Source organism: Cervus elaphus, chromosome 5, assembly GCF_910594005.1.
Source record: "Cervus elaphus chromosome 5, mCerEla1.1, whole genome shotgun sequence".
NCBI lineage: Eukaryota > Metazoa > Chordata > Mammalia > Artiodactyla > Cervidae > Cervus > Cervus elaphus.
In genome coordinates this window covers 100,761,326-100,783,274 of record NC_057819.1, presented here as the reverse complement: position 1 = coordinate 100,783,274, position 21,949 = coordinate 100,761,326, and the positions used below count along the sequence as shown (strand labels likewise).

Below are 21,949 nucleotides of genomic sequence, written 5' to 3'. Positions count from 1 at the left end.
AACAATCATGTCTTTTTCTCCTGAGGCATATTGATAGAATTAACTTTATTCATAGACTTCCTAATATTAAACCTTTTTTGTATTCGTGGTCCTGGTGAATTATTTTTTTAACATCATACTAAAGTTGATAATGTTTTTAATTTTTTATTTTAATTGAAGTATAGTTGATGTACAGTATTGTATTAGTTTCAAGTGCAGGTATTTTCATTCTTGAGATTGGGACTGGCCTGTTTTTCTTCTTTGTTTACAATTAGTTTATAAAGCTCTTTCTGCTTACTTCCAACCATTCTTTTAATTCTCAAAAGAAATACAGCACAAACTGGTTTGATGCCCCTGAGAACACAGTTAAACCACATCACCAGCCTCTTGCAACATAACCAGCCACGTGACTGGTTCCCACCAGAGGTCAGTGAATGGACATGGTGATGAGTTTGTTAAGAGCAGAAGGGCCTTTGCTTTGCTTTCTCTCTTTCCCTTCCATAGTGACCTTGGAGATCATGGAGCTGCAAGATGGAAGGGGCTTAGACCCTTCACTGCTTATAAGAGAATCTCCCAAAAGATCCACCTGACAAGGAGAATCCACACTGGACCTTGGTAAGCTATTGAGACTTGAGGATGTTTGTTACAGCAACTAGCATCAATATCATCATATGGTTGACAGTGCAAGGAGTTTCCATAGCATCCATTTTGAAACATTTTTAATATAGTTTATTTGCATGAGTCCACTTATATGGAATATAAGACACACAAAGAATGGAATATAACAGAAATAAAGTGGTTCCTCACATCCAGTAGTCTGTGAGCACCTATTAATAGCACTATACTGCTCTATATGGCAGGATAATATTAATATTTTTTGAGACTTTAACCTAGATAATTTTTCCTCCAGATATTTTCCTCCCCTCCCTTTTCAAAAAGATCATTGTCTCAGAGGGAGGATGGAACAGAACAGAAAACAGAAAATATTATGCCTAAATTGGTCTCTAACCACCTAAATCCATCAGATTTTCCTAGATGCCTCAGAGGCAAATATCAAGATGGAAAAGTGGAGAGTGAGGGGGTGGTAAGAAAGCTGGGCTCACCCAGGGAGGGAAGAAGAGGGGAGTCAGGAAGAGTACAGATTTCTGTGAACCCCAGACAGCACTGCATCTCCACCCACATCTTGGGGAAAAGTGGCAAGACCCCAGAAAGGGATGGTGATGGGTGATGGGGGGATGAAGAGTCTCACAACTTCCATGCAAGGTACAGAAGCGGCAGAAAGAGCTACACAGGCATGTTCATGGCAGCAGCTGCCTATATGCACCAGTCTGGCCCTGGACCGCCCAATTCGTAGATGTAACTAAGAATGTGTCAATATACCACGGCAGCAAGTGATTCGAGAAACGGAGAGCCTCCTCCTCAAGGACTGGCATTACATACCCTCGAGGGGGAAAAGGAGGGAAACCCCCGATTGACTGTGCCAGACTCTAGGGATTAAGGAGAGAAACACACTCCTTCAAGGCACTTGAAATTCTCACTGGTGCCCTTGTTACCCTGCTGGCTGTTTCTTGGGGTAGTTCCCGGTGGAGAACCATCTCCGGTGGAGGGGCTTAGGCGGGAGTGGGATGGTTGAAGGGGTGCGTATGTTCTGGGTGGGGTGGGGGCGTCAATGCTGGCTCGGGGGGGAGGCTGGGGGTTGAAAATAGGAGAGGGCGAGGTGGGCTGCGCCCTCCACCACGCCTCCTCCTCTTCTTCCCCCCACCCCCTACCCGCGACCCCTGCCAGGATTGAGGGCGGGCTTGGGCGGCCAGCAGGGGGCGCCAGAGGACCGTCAATGCCGCGGAGTGGACTCGCCGCCCCGCTCGAGACCCTGGTCCCACCCGGGCTCCGCGTCCCAGATGTGTAGGGCACCCGGCCGCCCGACCGGCGAGGGTTGGGGAAGCAGAGGGGACCGGGCGAATCCCGGGAGCCTGTGGCCTTCAGCGGCGGGCTCGAGGTCACAGCCGTTACTTCTGGGCGGGGACCCCAGGGTGTCCGCCTCACACACAGGGTCTCAGATTTTAGACGGGGACCTCGGGGCAAATGAGGGGACGCACCATCCCGTTATGGGATCAAGGAAGGCAGGCGTCATGAAGCAGATATGTACACTATCTGACATTTATGTCAAAGCATTTTGGCATTTCTTCATATTTTGCCAACCTCAAGATAGGACATTGGCCCTGAGTATCTTACCCTTCAAGGGGGCCTCCTCCAAGGCTTCCTCCATCTCTCCAGGGGGCAGCCTCTGTAGTCCCCAGACTTCTTGCCCATCTCCCTCATCCCCTAGCCCACCCTTCAGCCCCCACCCACCCCTCAACACACACGCCCCTGCACGTTCTTCCCCCATCGCTTGGCTCTCAACTTCAGGCCTCCTCCAAGCCCTATGCTTCTCTGTCCACCCCCATCCCTGCCTCAACTCAGTACCTCCCTTCAGTTCTTTTCTTAACCATCTGTCTCAGCCCCAGCCCCACCTCTCTCCCTCTCTCTCTCTCTCTCACACACACACACACACACACACACACACAGGCCCAGCTGGGAGGCCCCAGGGGCAAGGCTGCCCTGCATAAACTCACCTCTACCAAACTCCCACCCTAATCAGCCATGGATGCCCAGCCCTTGTGTCCTGGCCCTGAACACCAGCATCAAATCATGCCTAACTTCTTCCCAGAGCTCCTGGAGGAGTAAATGCAGGGGCAGAGAGTCAGACCCCAGCAAATGGGGTCAGTGGGGACAGGGGTCAGAGGGCAAAGCCTGGGTTCTGTCTGTGGTTCACAGAACCCGGAGACCTGTTGCTAGGTAATTGGGTCTCCCAGCCCCTTCCCAGCACATCCTGAACTGCACATCGGCAGCCTCCAGCCGTCTTTCCTGAGTCTCTCAGACACCCGCCCTTTGTGGGATCCTCAAGAGCAGGAGGAGGGGAGAAGCAAGCCCAGTCACCACCCCTGAGCTGCACCGCCCCCATTTCACTGTGAAGACTCGGCCGCTGGGCCGTTAGCTCACCACCGCCATGAGTCTGGGCATCATGGAGGAGGAGGACCTGGCCGAGTACTTCCGGCTGCAGTATGGGGAGCGGCTGCTGCAGCTGCTACAGTGAGTGTTGGAGGGCCCGCCTGTCCCCCAGCACCCCAAACCACCCAAGCACCGATCACACCCATTCCCTGGCCCCAGCACAGCCCTCTCTCCCTCTCAGCACACCAGTCTTTTTGCTCAGATGAGTGCTTTCCCTCCCCACGGGTGCATGTTTCCACGGGTTCCTCCCAGCCTCAGCCTGCCCCTGGGGCTCAGCGTCCACCGTCCTTCTTGCCTGTGTCTTGGGCAGGAAGTTCCCCAGTATTGAGGACCAGTCGGACTCTCCATCCGTCCGGCTACTGGAGAAGAAAAAGGAGGCCAAGATCATGCACCATGCCATGGAGCAGAAGAAGGAGGTGGGCGGCTCAGGGTGAGGGATGGGAAGGGCCCACCCCTTCCCAGGGAGAGCCTGAGGACAGCCCTCCATTTTGTGGGTGGTGGTGGCTAGAGTCAGGCATCCTGGTGATGGTCCAGTGTTTCCTTGGCAGGGCACAAGAGAGATCTGAGTCTCAGGGTACCAGAGTCCTGGGATGTTCTGCTCTGAACCAGACATGGAGTGGAAACTGGGCACCTGGGACAGGGCTCTGGGACCGGGGACGCTGGAGCCTTCCCCGGTTCCCACTCAGGGGCCCTCCCTGCTTCCCCCCACCCCTAGACGTTTCAGCGCAGAATGGAAACCCTGAACCTGCGCTGGGAGGAACTGGGCATCAAGGAGGCCCAGCTGAAAGCCCACATACAGAAGTTTGAGCAGTTCATCCAGGTACCGAGGGGCGTGGCCTGCTGCAGCCTGGGACCGCACTCTGCAGTTGTCCCTCCTCCCCCACTCCCCCACCCCCTGCCTTCTCCTGGATTCTATTGATTCCTCACCCTGGGTGGGAGGTCTCCTGGGTGCTCACCAATGCCTGGAGCTTCCCCCTTTGTGGCCCCCTCCTCTTGCGCTGTTTGTCATTTCCTGCTTGTCAGTCTCCACTCCTCTAGGTTGCTGTTTCCCATTTCCTTGCCTATTGTTGGTTCAGTTCAGTTCAGTTCAGTCACTCAGTCGTGTCCGACTCCTTGTGACCCCATGAATCGCAGCACGCCAGGCATCCTTGTCGATCACCAACTCCCGGAGTTTACTCAAACTCATGTCTATTGAGTCAGTGATGCCATCCAGCCATCTCATCCTCTGTCGTCCCCTTCTCCTCCTGCCCCCAATCCCTCCCAGCATCAGGGTCTTTTCCAATGAGTCAACTCTTCCCATCAGGTGGCCAAAGTACTGGAGTTTCAGCTTCAGCATCAGTCCTTCCAATGAACACCCAGGACTGATCTCCTTTAGGATGGACTGGTTGGATCTCTTTGCAGTCCAAGGGACTCTCAAGAGTCTTCTCCAACACCACAGTTCAAAAGCATCAATTTTTCGGCACTCAGCTTTCTTCACAGTCCAACTCTCACATCCATACATGACCACTGGAAAAACCATAGCCTTGACTAGACAGACCTTTGTTGGCAAAGTAATGTCTCTGCTTTTTAATATGCTATCTAGGTTGGTCATAACTTTCCTTCCAAGGAGTAAGAGTCTTTTAATTTCATGGCTGCAATCACCATCTGCAGTGATTTTGGAGCCCCCCAAAACAAAGTCTGACACTGTTTCCACTGTTTCCCCATCTATTTCCCATGAAGTGATGGGACCAGATGCCATGATCTTAGTTTTCTGAATGTTAAACTTTAAGCCAACTTTTTCACTCTCCTCTTTCACTTTCATCAAAACGCTTTTTAGTTCTTCTTCACTTTCTGCCATAAGGGTGGTGTCATCTGCATATCTGAGGTTATTGATATTTCTCCCAGCAATCTTGATTCCAGCTTGTGCTTCTTCCAGCCCAGCATTTCTCATGATGTACTCTGCATATAAGTTAAATAAGCAGGGTGACAATATACAGCCTTGACGTACTCCTTTTCCTATTTGAAACCAGTCTGTTGTTCCATGTCCAGTTCTTTTTATTTATTTATTTTTTCATTTATTTTTATTAGTTGGAGGCTAATTACTTTACAATATTGTAGTGGTTTTTGTCATACATTGACTTGAATCAGCCATGGATTTACATGTATTCCCCATCCCAATCCCCCCTCCCACCTCCCTCTCTACCTGCTCCCTCTGGGTCTTCCCAGTGCACCAGACCCGAAGCACTTGTCTCATGCATCCAACCTGGGCTGGTGATCTGTTTCACCCTAGATAACATACATGTTTCAATGCTGTTCTCTTGAAACATCCCACCTCGCCTTCTCCCACAGAGTCCAAAAGTCTGTTCTGTACTTCTGTGTCTCTTTTTCTGTTTTGCATATAGGGTTATCATTACCATCTTTCTAAATTCCATATATATGTGTTAGTATACTGTAATGGTCTTTATCTTTCTGGCTTACTTCACTCTGTATAATGGGCTCCAGTTTCATCCATCTCATTAGAACTGATTCAAATGAATTCTTTTTAACGGCTGAGTAATATTCCATGGTGTATATGTACCACAGCTTCCTTATCCATTCATCTGCTGATGGGCATCTAGGTTGCTTCCATGTCCTGGCTATTATAAACAGTGCTGCAATGAACATTGGGGTGCACGTGTCTCTTTCAGATCTGGTTTCCTCGGTGTGTATGCCCAGAAGTGGGATTGCTGGGTCATATGGCAGTTCTATTTCCAGTTTTTTAAGAAATCTCCACACTGTTTTCCATAGCGGCTGTACTAGTTTGCATTCCCACCAACAGTGTAAGAGGGTTCCCTTTTCCCCACACCCTCTCCAGCATTTATTGCTTGTAGACTTTTGGATAGCAGCCATCCTGATTGGAGTGTAATGGTACCTCATTGTGGTTTTGATTTGCATTTCTCTGATAATGAGTGATGTTGAGCATCTTTTCATGTGTTTGTTAGCCATCTGTATTTCTTCTTTGGAGAAATGTCTGTTTAGTTCTTTGGCCCATTTCTTGATTGGGTCATTTATTTTTCTGGAGTTGAGCTGCAGGAGTTGCTTGTATATTTTTGAGATTAATCCTTTGTTTGTTGCTTCGTTTGCTATTATTTTCTCCCAATCTGAGGGCTGTCTTTTCACCTTGCTTATAGTTTCCTTTGTTGTGCAAAAGCTTTTAAGTTTCATTAGGTCCCATTTGTTTATTTTTGCTTTTGTTTCTAATATTCTGGGATGTGGGTCATAGAGGATCCTGCTGTGATTTATGTCGCAGAGTGTTTTGCCTATGTTCTCCTCTAGGAGTTTTATAGTTTCTGGTCTTACATTTAGATCTTTAATCCATTTTGAGTTTTCCATGTCCAGTTCTAACTGTTGCTTCCTGACCTGCATACAGGTGTCTCAAGAGGCAGGTCAGGTGGTCTGGTATTCCCATCTCTTTCAGAATTTTCCACAGTTTATTGTGATCCACACAAAGGCTTTGGCAAAGTCAATAAAGCAGAAATAGATGTTGGTATGGACAGTTTATCCAGTGAATGAGTGAATAGGGAATGATGAATGAATGAACGTGCCACACTCAGGGCCAGACACCTGGAGATACAGTGGTGAATCATGCCCCCAGGTCACCCCACCCCTCCAGGCACTGGAGTCCACTCTGAGACAATCACAGAAACCTCCTGGACCAGCCTCACATAACCCTGAGACGTGCTTCTCCTTACACCTCACCCCTTTTTGGGCAGCCCGGCCACCCCTGTCCATTCTCAGGGTGGACAGAAGCTTCGTGGGGGCCTCACCAGCCTGGGCCCCAGGGTGGGCAGGGCCCGTGCCTGACTGGCACCACCTCCCCGGCCCCAGGAGAACGACCAGAAACGGATCCGGGCCCTAAAGAAGGCCAACAAGGAGCGAGAACTCAAGAGGCAGCGCATGCGCGAGCTGGCCAAGGCCAAGCAGGAGATGGCGGTCCTGCGCCTGGAGCACCAGCGGCTGAGCGCCAAGCTGCAGGAGTACTCCATCTTCAACAAGTACCTGGAGAAGGTGGTGGAGAACTCCGAGGTGTGTGGAGGGCTGGGGCCGGGGAGGGGGCGGGCTTCCGCAGCCCTTCTGCCTCGTCCCCAGGGGCCTGGGCTGGGGACCTTATGTTCTGGGGAGAGGTCTCCAGCCAAGGAGGGCAGCTGGCAGAGGGCCCTGGTGAGACTGGACTCGTTTCTCAAGGGCGGGGGCCTGGTTGTGCATCTTTGTGTGCATGACGTCTGTGGGCCTGTCTCTATTCGGGTCACAGGTTCGAGGTTTTGTTTTGGAGCACCAGCCACCAGCTCTGCCTGCCTCTGTCGGATGTGGTCCACACACTCCCTGCTTCCCCTCCTCTCTGGTGTTTTTGGTCTACTTTGAGAGTACATGGGGAGAGGGAGGGAAAGAGACTGGACACACCAGCCTCATGCAGAACTGGGCACTTGGCATATGCTGGGCCCTGGGCTGCATGCTGCAAGCAGAAGCTTGCTCAGTCTGCTCGCTAGGCCCCAGAGGAAAGCCATCATCTCACCCTGTTAAAATGAGGAGGAACCACACTCCCTGCTTCCCCTCCTCTCTGGTGTTTTTGGTCTACTTTGAGAGTACATGGGGAGAGGGAGGGAAAGAGACTGGACACACCAGCCTCATGCAGAACTGGGCACTTGGCATATGCTGGGCCCTGGACTGCATGCTGCAAGCAGAAGCTTGCTCAGTCTGCTCGCTAGGCCCCAGAGGAAAGCCATCATCTCACCCTGTTAAAATGAGGAGGAACCGGAGGCTCAGAGAGGTTACGGAACCTGCTCAGGGATGCACAGCTTGTAGGTGGCAGAGCCTTTGTTTCTAACTCCCCCTCTGTAGGCCACTGACCACTACTTTCTGTCAAGTCGCCTTGTTGCCAGAGCTAAGGGGACTTCCCAGCTCTCTGCCCACCCACGCTTCCTGCGGCATTTGACACTGTTGATGCTCCTTTCTGAAATATTCCTGTGCCCTTTCCTACGGGGCTCCTCCCTCTTCCTCCTACCCTCTGGTCCTTCCTCCTCAGGCTCCTCTGGGGCTCCTCTTCCTTAAGTCCCTTGGGTCTTTGTCCCAGACCCTCCACTTTTCTCCCCGATTCCCTGGGCCTCTGATAGATGTCACCCATGTCGACAGCCATCCACCTGTGTCCTCCACGCCCACATGTGACAGCAGCAGGGCCCCTCACCAGGATGGAACGAGGTATGAGGTGTGCCTTTTGGGGTGTGAGTCCGAGTCCATGTCCTGTGGGGGGTTCAGGGAGACAAAGGACACACAGCTCGTTTAAAAGTCCTGGCAATTTCCATATAGGACCACTAACCTAGTTTATTTATGCATGAGCCCCAAATCTGTGTTATCTACTGCATTCTAAAGTACTACCTACTGTATGAGAAATTGTTCATTTAACAATCGGTTTCTCTGGGGGTTGCGGGGGTGAGGGAAGACTACTACATTAAAGCAGTAAATAGATTATAAGACATGACTCAGATTTAGAGCTGGTAAAATGTGTCTTAGGACCAAGGAGACTGGTCTGGATCTTGCTGGCCCATATCGCCCTCCCAAGCTCAGGCCCCTACATCTAATTCACCGAGTCCATAACTGCTTCTTGCCATCCCCAGGCCAGCCCTGCTGCTGGTGGGTCCGTTGCTGGTGAATGGCATGACCACCCACCCACAGCCTCACCAGAACCCAGGCCTCACCTTTGACTCCCCCTCCCTCAATCACCGCAGCCATCAATCAGCAGATCTGGTCTATTCTCCTAAGTATTTCTGGAATCCAGCCCCTGCCCCTTCCTCATTCAGACCACCAGATGTACTTCTTAGGAGTTCAGTTCTGCGTTATTTCTGTCCAGCATTCTGCATCCAGCATAGTCAAAATCTTTCTTTTTCTCTTTCTTCCTTTATTTCTTTCAAAATATTTAAAGCATACTGAAAAGTATACAAAATATATAACAACACCCAAGTATTCATCACAGCTTTATCAAATTGGAATTATTTTTTCCTATTTGTCCCCCCTTCTTTTTTTTTTGGCCACACCATACAGGTTGCAGGATCTTAGCTTCCCAACCAGGGATCAAACCCAGGCCCCTGAAGTAAAAGCATCAAGTCCTAACCACTGGACCACAGGGAATTCCCATCAAGCTTGTTGTTATTATTTTTGGCAACAGAATACATTATCCATAAGCTATGAATAGTATGTACATGTCCTTTTATGGCTTCTTTTTTCCAATGATTTTTTTAAAAAATTTTGTATCATGGGAAATTTCAAACATACAAAAGTAAAGAAAATAGTCTACTGAATGCCCATTACTCATCACCTAATTCCAACAATTATCAACTTACTCTCAGATCCCCATCTCTGCTATTTTGAAGCAAATGATGTATTTTTTTAATCCATAAGTATTTCAGTAACTCTAAAAGAGCTCTTTTTAACGCATCCACAATACCTGTATCATGTGTGTATGTGCTTGCTCAGTCACTTAGCTGTGTCCAACTCTGCAATCCCATGAACCCATATCCAGCTGATGTCAAAATTTCCTGATATTGTACAAATACTTTTTGTACAGCTGGTTTGTTCCAATCAGGGTCCAAACAAGGTCCCCACTCCGGGTTTGGTTGGGGTGTTTATCAGGTTTTCCAGACCTCATTATTATGCTGATCAAAAGAAGCCAGACATACTGTATGATCCCACTGAAATTTTTCAGTTCAGTTCAGTTCAGTCGCTCAGTCGTGTCCATCACCAACTCCGGGAGTTTACTCAAACTCATCTCCATTGGGTCGGTGATTGATATGTTTAAAAACAGGTAAAATGAATCTTTGGGGATAGAAGTCACAATTCTGGTTTTCTTGGTAGTGGTGGGGGCAGATACTGACTGAAAGGGGGCCAAAGACCCTTCTAAGGTGCTCAGAATGTTCTGAGTTCCCTTCTTCAGTTATTAGCTAGAATACTATGAATACCATCAAGAAAAGGACTTCACAGAGGCTTCCCTGGAAGTCCAGTGGTTAAGATGCTGTGTTTCCACTGAAGGGGCCACCGGGAGTCCCTGGTTAGGGAATTAAGATCCCACATGCTGTGTCGCATGGCCAAAACGTAGGAAGAGAAGAAAACACTTCAGAAAGAGAATCTTCCCTTCATCAACTATTTGGTAACTATATTGGCCATAAAGAAAAAAGCTTGTTAAATGCTTGACTAAGGAGTCTTCAGAATAATGAGTTGGTTCTCCAGCATCCTTGACAAGTGCCCTGTAATGTTGTTAGTATTATTGCAAACTCATGGGTTTTTAACATATTTTATATATTTCAATCCTTTGCACTTATTCTTACTGATGTTCAAAGGGTCCCATCATTGGATAATGGGAGCCTCTTCAAGTTGGTTTCTGAGTGCTTTTGAAATTGGTGTTAAGTTTAGGAGAGGTGCTCCTGGTTGCTCTGATGTAGCCCACTTTTTAAATTAAATCTATTTATTTTTAATTGAATCATAAATGCTTTACAATATTGGTTTGATTTCTGCCATACATCAACATGAATTAGCTATAGGTGTACATACGGCCCCTCCCTTTTACCTCCCTCCCAACTTCCTAGCCAATTCTTTTTTTAACTGTTATATATTGTTGCACCTCTTAGAAATGCAGACTGGAAGTTATCTCTCTGCTCACTTCTCCAATGGATGCAATCCACACTCCTCAGGGTTTACTGAGCACTTTTTTTTAACTTCTCCAGGGTGATCTCTCTCTCCCCATCTTGAACTCAGGCCATTCCTACTAAACTCTCTTGCTCATCCTGAATATGCCACACACACCTCATCATCTTTATTCAGGCTGTTCTGTCTACCTGTACGACTTCCTCACCTGCCTTTGCCCGGCCAGCTTCTCTTCATACCTCTGGTCTCATTTTTTAACCATCCTATCCCTGAAGAAGCCTCTTCTGGCAGTCCCTATCTCCTCTAATACTGAGTTAAGTGGCTCTTGCCCACAGAGGAAGTGTTTGGGGGAAAGGCCAGTTCCCGGAACACACCAGTCTATTGCTGGAAATGTCATGAGATGGAGAGAGCACTCAGGGAGTGTCCCCTGGGTGGCGGGAAGGCACGTGTTGATAAATCCCCCAGACATGAGTTGGCATTCTGAAGCTGGTGCTCAGAGCGCCTTGAAGAGAGGGAAGGTCGCAGGGCTTTTGTTCCACTTAGGGTCAGAGCCGTGTTGTGTGTGTGGGGAGGGTGGCTTAGCCTGGCTGGGCCCCTGCCCCTCTGGTACCCACCCTCTCCAGCCCCCACCGGAGGGAGGCCTCAGCCATTGCTGAACAAATACGAGAGCACCAGGTGGAAGATACTACCTAACACTCTCCCGCGGCTCCATCCCCCAGTCACTGATAAGGCTTATCACTCTGTTTCGTAATTATTTACTTGTCTGTGAGTCCTACCGCGCCACCGCATGTGGTTAGGCTTCCTAAAAGCAGTGTCTGGCTGTCTTATCTCCTGCTCTGTCCCTAGCGTTTAGCACACTTCCTGGCTACTAAGTGGTTCATCATGCATTCTTGCTGAATAGGCTCTTGATTGCCATCCGAGACATCGCAAAGTCTACCCCGCCCCCGCCCGGCATTGCTCAACCCTAGAATCATATGGGGACCCTTCAGACCGGTTTATTCATCCGGGTATCTGAGGGTGGCGCCTGGCACGTGGCCTGGTTGAAGCTCGCAGGTGATTCCAATAAAGTGCAGCCAAGCCAGAGAGCCTGCCGGGCCAGGTGCACATGCTCCCGACACAACACCGGGGTCCAAGACCCACACCACGTGACCCACAGCCCATACCAACTCGGGGCGGGCGGGGGGGGGGGGCCTCAGGGGAGACTCCGAGGGCTTTACAGCCTCTGGCCCTTGACTTAGCCCAGGGCTTCCCTGCCAGACAGAGGCGCAGAGGGTGGGAGTTGGGGGCGCAGTGGGGTCGGGCCCCCCCGGGGTGGAGGTGCAGTGACCTGAGCCCCCAATCCCCCCCCCACTACCTCGCCCCCTCCCCGGGCAGTTTGAGGAGATCCACGAGGTGATCGCGCGCTACAAGACACTGGTGAGCATGCACCACGACCTCATGCAGTCGGCGCAGGAGGGCCAGGAGAAGATTGAGCGTGCCAAGGCGCGGCTGGCACGCTACAAAGAGGAAAAGGACGACGAGATCCTGCAGCACAACAACGAGCTGGCGCGTCTGCAGATGCGCTTCGACCGTGCCCGCAGCGACGTTATCATCTGGGTGAGTGCCGGGCGGGCGGGGGACAGACAGACACACACAGACACGCACACACAGGCAGGTGGGTAAGGGATACACACACACACCTCAGCACACACACACACAACACGGGTAAGGGACACACACACCCCAGCACACACGGGTAAGGGACACACACCAGGACACACACAGATAGATACAGACACGGGTAAGGGACACACACCAGGACACACACAGATAGATACAGACACGGGTAAGGGACGCACACAACAACACATACACACCCACCCTTAGCGCTCACACCCCACCCTCATTCCCCTCCCCAGGAATCTCGCTGGGCACACATCCAGAACACCGCTGCCAAGAAGACCCTCTTGCTTGGCACCATTAAGATGGCAACGCTGAACCTCTTCCAGATCGTGAGCAAACAGCTGAAGGAGGCGACCTTCGTGTCCCTGGAGGACACGCACAAGCAGCTGGACATGGTAAGAGGAGCCCAAGGCTGGAAGTAGCCATGATGGTTCTTCATGAGTTGAGGAGAGGCATGACCGATACAGAGCAGTGGTTCTCAAGTGTTCAGAATCGCCTGGGGACTCGGGCTTGTTGCTGGACCCAGCCCCAGAGTGTTGGACTCGGTAGATCTGAGATGAGAAACCATGAATTTTCATTTTCTGCAAGTTTCTGGGTGATAGTGCTGGTCTGGATTCCACACTTTGAGAACCACTACTTTAGTGCTAAGATTCTGTTGGCCCCATCAATAGGTCTGTAGGGGAACCCATTAGTGAATTCATTAGCTGCTGCACAACAGTCTTACTAAGTTCTAGTGAGATGCTGAAGGCCTGTGACTGGGGCCCATCCTTGGGGAAAAGAGAACATCTACAGGGGCAACAGTATCAGTCGTGTTAGCACCATTCTGAGATTTTTCTCTGAAGTAACTGAAAGGAAACTGAAAAAAAAGTAACGTCCCCACTGTAAATGATGCAATGCTGTCTGATGCCATGTCTGTGTACCCCCTGGAATAATCTCACTTCTGACCAAAGGAAAGTGCATCCCTTAACTTGGGAAACTCTGCCCTGTGCTTCTTGTGACATGCGGAGAACCATGACTAATTATTTATCCGTTTGGCATATCCTTTTAGCCTTTAGCTCTGCCGTGAAACAGTGGAAAGTAGGCTCCTAAAGGCTGGAATTTCTGTTTGCTTTGTTCTCTGTTGTATCCCCAGCCTCTGGAACTATGCCAGGCAGATAGTAGGCACTCAGTAAGTATTCAGTGAATGAATATGAAACACAAGCCAACGAAAGCAATTGACTGAGAGGTGCTTCGTCTGTTTGTTTTGTTTGTTTGTTTTTAAAGAGAAAAGAAGGCAATTCCCTGGGGGTCCAGCTGTTAGGACTCTGTACTTCAACTGCAGGGGATCCGTGTTCTGTCCCTGAGCAGGGAACTGAGATCCTGCAAGCCTCACAGCACAGCTGGAAAAAAAAAAAACAAAAAACCCCCAGCAACCTGAAATTCATGAAATGTAAAGAATTTCACCCACTGACCAGCAGAATTTCCTTAAACCAAAGAATCAGCCTGCATCGTAAGGCATGTTAGAACAGAATTATTCATATTAACAGTCCAAAGACTATAAAGGGAGTTTGTAAGAAAGTTTGTTGTGAAACAGCGATCCTCAAACTTTTTTTGGTAGCGGGATACCTTCACATTCATAAAATTTGTTGAAGACCCCCAACGAGCTTTTGTTTATATGGGTTATGTCAGTTGATATTTACCTTATGAGAAACTCAAGCAGAAAAACTAAAACTATTTAATTCATTTAAAATGACAGTAAGAAACATGTTAACACAAATAGCGTATTTAAGAAATAGATTTATTTATTCATTTATTTATGGCTGCCTTGGGTCTTAGTTGAGGCATGTGGGATCTTGGCGTGAGGGCTCCAGAGTGCGTGGGCTCTGTAGTTGTGGCACGTAGGTTTAGTTGCCCCACTTTGCATGTGGGATCTTTGTTCTCTGATCAGGGATCAAATTCACGTTCCCTGCACTTGAATGTGGATTCTTAACCACTGGACCACCAGGAAAGTCCCATAAATAGCATTTTTAATGAAAAATACATTTTCAAAAAGTATTTTGTGGGATGGGTGGCATTTCGAAACTTTGCAAATCCCTAAAATGCTGCTTCCTGGTGGACAGGTGGATTCTCATACTTGCTTCTGTATCCAGCCTGTCACGATAGCCTCTGTGATGGGAACATCCCACTCGGGTAAAAGTCCATGTAGACTCACCAGAGAAAAGACAAGTAGCAGAAGTAACAAAAGGCAGGTAACACCTTAGCATTATTGTAGAAAGAGTTTTGGCCTTGCAGGCCCCTCTTCCCAGCTGTAGGGTCTCGGGACTTGAGGCGTCCTCAGGCCCTCCCCTTTAGCTGTTGTAAAGAAAGATGGGGCAGGAGGTGGTGATCTCCAGCCCATGGCCCCTGCCCAAGCACCCCCTGTTCGGACAGTAGCTTACAGTCCATCCACTCCAAATTCTGAGCTTTCAGACTCCGTCAACCATTTGTTGTCCCTGCCCCGACCTGGGCATGTGCATGGCCTTTGGGATCTTAATTTCATAACCAGGGATCGAACCTGGGATCAAACCTGGGCCCCAGGCAGTGAAAGCACCAAGTCCTAACCTCTGGACCACCACGGAATTCCTGTTCTCAACCTTGACTTGCCTCCACAGGAATTCCTCATATTGCCCAAATGTTATTTTTAAATATCCCACTTGATTCCTGGAGGATACGAGCTTACTGACACATATACGTGATTAAGTAGCCTGAAAAATGGAAAATGAAGACCTAGGAAAATATTGTAATAAGTTGAAACTTTATATAAGGTAAATATATGAATAGTATTATAAATAATACATGTTACATTTATAGTAAATATAAGTTAAAATCTAAGGTGAAGGCAAGAGAGAGATGTATGGACTCTCAGTTCTTGGATTATAAAGGACAGTAGTTCAACAGGGACGGAAGTTGGCTCTGAGTTGCCTTGTAACCAGAGGAAAAGCAACACACCGTTCTTGAACCAAAATAAGAAAACATAAGGTTTCCTCAGAGAGAGAGATCCTTTCCCAGCTGAAACATTTCTAGCTGAAAATTTTCACAGAGGCTTCAGAGACACTCAGTGAATTAAGTTCTCAGCCCTACTGTGGGCTTCAGAAGGGAGTCACCCATCTAGAACTGGGAGCAGGGTACCACTCAGGGAAAGTGATTCTGCAAAAGGCCAAGACAGTTTGCATTCTACTCACTGTCTGTGCAAGGTCCAGCATTATCATCTCTGAATAAAATCCTAACTGTGCTTGGCAAATCCTAGAATCCCAAGGTGATTAAGTTTCCTCCAGAGAAATAAATGGACTCTATAGACTAAAACAGGGCTTCCCAGGTGGTGCTAGTGGTTAAGAACCTGCCTGCCAAGGGTTCAATCCCTGGGTCAGTAAGATTCCCCTGGAGGAGGAGGGCATGGCAACCCACTCCAGTATTCTTGCCTGGCGAATCCCATGGATAGAGGAGCCTAATGGGTTACAGTCCATGGGGTCGCAAAGAGTCGGATACAACTGAAGCAACTTAGCACAACTCAGCACGTGAACTAAAAACATTTAGAAGACAAAGTTAAATGAAGTTTGCTGGTTTTAAAATGCAGAACTTCACAGTGCCTTTGCTGTGGCTCAGTCCTGAGATTCCAAGCTGACCAGGTTTCTACAATTTGCTTGCCCACAGAATCCATTTTGGGGGTGTGATGACTTACTATAAGAACATAGTTTGGGAAATACTGCACTTGGCATCTCCGTAACCTTGGGAAAGTTATTCTAATTCTTTGTTTCCTCTTTTGCAAAATAGGAATTATGTTGGTAATCGTAGTAGTGTTAGCACCTAGCAGGTTGCTGAGAGTTTTGGACAGTGTGTAGCCCTGTCTTTTGGAACACTCTTGAAAAGGAGAAACTGTTGGACTGAGATCTAAGAGGCCGTCCAGTCCAACCTTTTCTCCCTCTTTCCTTTTTAAAGATAAAGAAATCGAGTCCCAGAATGATGAAGTGATTTTCTCAGAGTTGTGTCAGGACCCCAAGTCATCTTTTCTGTTTTTTAAATTGAAGTGTAATTGATTTACAGTGTTGAGTTATTAGTTTCAAGTGTAGAGCAAAGTGACTGTTGTGTGTGTGTATATGAATGGATAAATACATATATCCATATTCTTTTTTCCAAATTCTTTTCAATTATAATAGTTTGAGATATTGAATATAGTTCCCTGGGCTATGTATCAATAGTAAGTCCTTGTTGTTTCTCTGTTTAACATATGGTAGTGTGCATCAGTTAATCCATACTCCCTATCCCTCCCCCCTTCCCCTTTGGTACCATAAGTTGGTTTTATATGTCTGTGAGTCTGTTTCTATTTTGTAAATAAGTTCATTTGTACTATTTTTAGATTCCACATATAAGTGACAATCATATATGTCTTCAACTTCACTTAGTATGATGATTTATAGGTCCATCCGTGTCGCTACAAATGGAATTATTTCATTCTTTGTTATGGCTGAGTAATATTTCAGTGTGTGTGTATCCATATGTATATACACACATATACCATATTTTCTTTATCTATTCATCTATTGATGCAGAGCCACAGGTCTTCTAACTTATGAGGCTGTGCTCTTTCCACTGTATCATACTGATTGCATGTTCCTTTTTTAATATTGTTTTTAAAAATTTATTTATTTTTAATTAGAGGATAATTGCTTTACAATATTGTGTTGGTTCCTGCCATATATCACCATAAATCAGCCATAGGTATACACATGTCCCTCTTCTTGAACCTCCCTCCTATCTCCATGATTGCATGTTCTTTACAACTAAAGTTAGTGAATAGAATTGAAATTTCCCTTGATGACTCAGGATTATCGTAGTGAGCCTCTGTTCTGGGATTTAAGTAAATTGACCTGCCTGAAGGCTGTTAACTAGTGGGGAGGCCCCGACCCTGGCTGACTCCTTTCTGCTGACGCTTCTATCCCCAGAGTCCTCTCTGGAGCCTCCCCCTGTCTCCCTGTGAGACGATCAGCCTGAACTTCATCCTCTCACTGCGTCTGCCTCTAGGGGTCCCCACCTCCATCCCTCTTCATTACCTCTAGTCTGCTAAGCCTGATTCTCCACGTCAACTAAAATAATTATCAAATGAGGGAAAGTGACCTCAGTCACAGAAAATGGTGACTCCTTACCAGCAGGCTATGCCCAGATGTTTTTGGATGGGTGACCTGTCAGCAGCTTGGGATTGACTGCAGTCCTTTGGCCTCACTAGATCCAGCAGTATATCCAGGACCTGTCAGACATCTGGGCAGAGGTGAAGAAGAAGGAGCTACCGCAAATCCGGGTTTGAAGAGCAGCCATGTTTCCAGAACGTTCCAAGATGGAGAAGGGAGGGAGGAAGTTGCTGGTGACTTTGCCATCCAGTCAGCCCAGTCCAGCCCCCGGGACGTAACCCCCCACCCACTTTCGTGCCTTTCTGCTGGTAAAATCCCTGTTTTTCACATCAGGCCTCAGCCCATCCCATCCCTGAAGACATTAAATGCTATAAGAACTTTGTTCCTAAGTTCTCTCTCTTTTTGGTGGTTTATTCATGGGGAAGAGGGTACACTGGGGGCAGAACCCCCCAAAGTGCTCCCTCTGGAAGCTGGTCACTTAGGCTGCTCAGGTTTGATGTCTCCTAGGCTTTGCTATTTGCACAGGAAGGATCCACATGGCCACACACAGTGGAGTGAGGACATAGGCCCCTTCTTCTCTGCTACCTCAATTTTTTTCTTAAGTTGCTGTTTCTAGTTGGAGTGCAGAAACTCACTGGAAACCTGAAGTCAGCTTTCCGGGTCAGAGCAGCAAAGGGACGAGTTAGGAACTCTTTCTTCTCTGACCTCAGGAGGAAGCCCTGCCCTCCCCCTGTCCCCACTGGACCCCAAGACCTGCAGTATGGTGTCAGCCACACTGATGTAGGAGTAGCAGGCAGAGTTCCAAGTGATGGCATCTTAGCATCTTAGGCTGGAAAGATGGCTTCAAACCAGCAAAACTGGACTGAGTGGAGGTGAATGGGAAGCCTCATGGCATGTGCGCTTAGTCGTGTCCGGCCTTTGCAACCCCATGGACTGTAGCCCACCAGACTCTTCTGTCCGTGGGTTTTTCCAGGCAAGAATGCTGGAGTGGGTTGCCATGCCCTCCTCCAGGGGATTTTCCCGATCCAGGGATCGAACCCGCACCTGCTGCATTGTAGGTGGATTCTTTGCCCACTGAGCCACCTGGGAAGCCCATGAAGCCTTGTACTTATGGTCAAAAACTCAGCGGCACCGTTCTCAGTCATCAAGAGCAAAAGGCAGGTCAGAGACTGGACCAAAAAAGCAGCATTCATTGAACATATATTTCAGGTATATCATCCTGGTGAAAACCATGGGACACTCTCAGCCCTATCAGCCCTGCATTACCAAACGAGACAGTTGCCCATGGACACTGGTTCCAGATGACAGGGTCGGGAGTCACGTTGGGCCTACCTGTCCCCAGCTGGTCTCCCTCCTGGCCAGGTTGCCTCCCAGGAGGCAGAGGCAGTGCTGTTTTCCCTCTGGGACATCTGAGGAGGCAGCCTCAACATGGCTCCTCCCTGTGATCTAATAGTCCCCACAGGAGAGACCACTGTCTCCAGGGGAGTCTTCTGAAATGCCCCATCTCCAGATCCTGCTGGGGGCAGCGGTCATGGGCAGTGGTCACCTCTCACCTTTGTGTTCTCCACTTGACAGCAACATCAAATTCCCCTAGGAGTTTACTAGAAAGACACACTGTCAGGCCCCATCCCAGACCTGAGAATCAGAAACTTGGGGGGTGGGGCGAAGCCCTCTGTGTCTTGTAAATAACAAGGTCTCTAGGTACAAGCTCCAAGTTTGAGAACCACCACTTCAGCATGAGTCAAACACTTTCGAGGACCTGGGGTCCCGCCCTGTGAGGTCATGCCCATCAGTAATCCCACCTGTAGAGTCCATGCACAGTCAGAGGAGCAGAACCAGCTGGAGGGAGATGCAGACAGACAGACAGACAGCAGTGGCTTTGTCCCCGGGATCTGACCTCAGGCAGGGTGGGCGCCCATTCAGTGGTCTCTGCAAACATGCTGTCTTCCTGGGTGATGCTGGAGCTTGAAGCCCCAGGACCAGGGAGTAGTTGGGAAGGAAACACAGATGTGACGTGGAGGAGATGGAGAGCGAGTTGGAACCCACGGCCACAAGCTGGGCTCACGAGGGTTGACAGAAACCCACAGTAGTTCTCGTGGCCTCCAAGCCTGGAGGGATGGGCGTCTGCAGAGGCCTGACCTAGATTACAGAGCTGAGCACCCACACTTGGCCCAGGAGCCGGAGACGCGGCAGGAGGGTCCAGGGAGGGAGGGGCAGCTGTGCTGTGGATGAGGGGAGTGGGCGGAGCGGGAAGCTCGTGGGAGCTTCCGCGTGGCTGGTGCTCCCCTCCACCCTCCAGGCCTCCCACCAGAGCCTCTGTGACTTGCTCCCCCACCTCAGAAAACACCCAAAAACGGAGGTCTGGGGAATACGGCCAACTGGCCCTGTCCCCAAGCCTCCCTGTGACTATCATCTGCTTCACAGGGGAAGGAATGGGAAGGGGAGGGGAGCTGGCTGGCCCCGCCAAAGGGACTTCTCTCTGGGAAGGGAGTGTAACGGAGCAAGGGCTCCTGTCCTGACAGGGCGGAAAGCCAAGCTCCGATAGCAGGTGTTGGCAGCAAAGTCGGGGTGTACTTGGAGGGGACCAAACAAGGAAAAGAGGCAGCTCTTACTCAGAAAACCCGAAGACCCTGATGGCTTTTAGACAAGAGATTTTAAAGACAGTGTAGGGGAGAGGGTCATAGGTGCCTCACCAGCTCGTGGGCCTCCTGCTAACAGTGGTGGTGAGGTCACGTGATGCTTTGGGCTGCGTGCTCATGGTCAGCATGTAGTCACCATCCTCCACCTGCTGGGAGTCTTAGCTTCTGCAGAATAACTCGAAGAGATGGGTGATGTCATTTTCTGATTAGGAGGACCCTGCATCCTGTGACTGTTCCTGATTACTAACTGCTTGAGCCTGCTCTTTGGAGCTTGGGGAAGGTTCACGCGACTGATGCTTTTTTTCCTACAAAGAAGAAACGGGGAACACAGAGGGGCTCCGAAAGGGTCCTGTTTGGTTTCAGTCCCCACCCCACCCCCCTTTCTCTGATCCTCCTCAGTCCTGAGGAGAATAGGGATGGGATAGAAAAGGGAATACAGTTTTGGATAGAGAGGTTAATCACGAACTCGTCGGGGAACTCGGTTTTAGGGGGCCTGGGTTTCAGGAGGGCAGAGGTCTTCTCCAAACCCAGGATTGGTGAGTTCAGGGGGTGGTGCTCAGAGCAGGAGGGGTAGAACCTCTCACTGGGCAGAGGTGTCAGGGCCCCCAGAAACAAGGCTGTGGGCAAAGCATATGGCCCTCATCTTTGAGCCTCCTGGGCTGTGTCCTGGGAGGCAGGAAAGGGTGCCAGACAGACAGTTGCTGCAACCCCTCATACCACCCCCACCCCCACCACCATCTTCTGCCTTGTCTGTGAGGTGGTGGTTGAGAGGTTCAGCCTCTAAGAGCTGCAAACACTTCCTGGGAGGCTGTGGGGGTAGGGGGTGCCCTCAGCCCTGCCCCAGGCCCTTGCCAGAGAGGCAGAGGACCCCTCCCTTCCTCCCTTCCCCTCTCATTCCTGGCTCCTCCATTTTGGAGTGTCAAGTTTCCTGCTTGACTGAAATGAGAAATCGTGAAGAGTCACACTTAGAAGTCCTGTGATCAAACACAAGCTTATCCTAACCCACACGGGTTTATGCATGTGTGTATAACTCACTCTGGGACCACTTGCATTTTTCAGGTTTCAAAAGGGGCCCAGCCCTGGGGCAGAAGAAATTCTGTGGGTCTAGGCAGATTTCTTGATTGCAAGCAAAGCCACAGATCCACGGACTCCTTCCCAAACCCACAGAAAGGGGTGGAGCCAATCCAGAAGGCCAGCGATTCTTCTGAGCCTGAGTGAGAGAGCTTCCCCTTGGAGGGGGTCGCCAAGTGGTGGGCACAGACAGAACCTCAGTCCTCTCCAGCCCCTGGGCATGCCCACCCCGGACCCTGGAGCCACAGAAAGAAGCCCAAGATCACCACTCGAGAGATTTGGGTTCCCAGATGCAGGAGCTAGTGTTCCAAAAAAAAAAGAAAAAAAAGATGGAGTTAAGATGATTGGTGTTTTCCCAGCAACAAAAGACACCAGCCTGTTAAAGCAGAAATAACTGATTGGTTCCAGAAATGAATGGTTCTCATCAACAAAGGCAGGAAGTAGGGTTCCGGGTGTTTTATGGATAAAGGGAGGCAAGCAAAGGGAAGACCTTCAGAGACTTACTCTCAATGCTGTTAGCTCTTCCTGACTGGGTCTGGGGGCAGGGGTGGGGGGAAGCAGTAGGGCTTTGAGGTGTGAAAGAGTCCAGATAGAAAGACGTTCTCATGTGTGTCACACATGCTACGTCACACACACAGCCCCCACATGGCAATCAGTGTCCCAAAGCTGTTGGTGATGGATGGGCTTAGAACAGAGAGTTGAAAGCTTTGAAAGTGACGTCAGTTTCTCTGGAGTAGCTAGAGAGTTCGTGCTTCTGTG

The 21,949-nt window shown here is 49.3% G+C and overlaps 1 protein-coding gene across 2 annotated transcripts; it reads left to right on the top strand.

The window, feature by feature from the left end:
• The first annotated feature begins 2,821 nt into the window (after positions 1–2,821).
• On the top strand, positions 2,822–17,861 carry CCDC42 (coiled-coil domain containing 42). Of its 2 annotated transcripts, XM_043900934.1 has the most exons (7): positions 2,822–3,108; positions 3,338–3,443; positions 3,743–3,847; positions 6,874–7,071; positions 12,052–12,273; positions 12,576–12,734; positions 17,579–17,861. In XM_043900934.1, the coding sequence occupies exons 1-7, from the start codon at positions 3,026–3,028 to the stop codon at positions 17,654–17,656; spliced, it is 951 nt and encodes a 316-aa protein (XP_043756869.1). In that variant the 5' UTR covers positions 2,822–3,025; the 3' UTR covers positions 17,657–17,861. The 2 variants fall into 2 exon arrangements, with proteins under 2 accessions (XP_043756869.1, XP_043756870.1); XM_043900935.1 differs by lacking the exon at positions 12,052–12,273 and having other exon boundaries at positions 2,907–3,108.
• The last annotated feature ends 4,088 nt before the right edge of the window (positions 17,862–21,949 follow it).

What these genes read in the sequence shown, in the direction of transcription:
- CCDC42 (XM_043900934.1), top strand. Translation starts at nt 3,026, where the DNA reads ATGAGTCTGGGCATCATGGAGGAGGAGGACCTGGCCGAGTACTTCCGG. An exon ending in AGGTGGTGGAGAACTCCGAG is followed by an intron (nt 7,072 to 12,051) that starts GTGTGTGGAGGG and finishes CTCCCCGGGCAG; the next exon opens with TTTGAGGAGATCCACGAGGT. An exon ending in GCAGCGACGTTATCATCTGG is followed by an intron (nt 12,274 to 12,575) that starts GTGAGTGCCGGG and finishes TCCCCTCCCCAG; the next exon opens with GAATCTCGCTGGGCACACAT.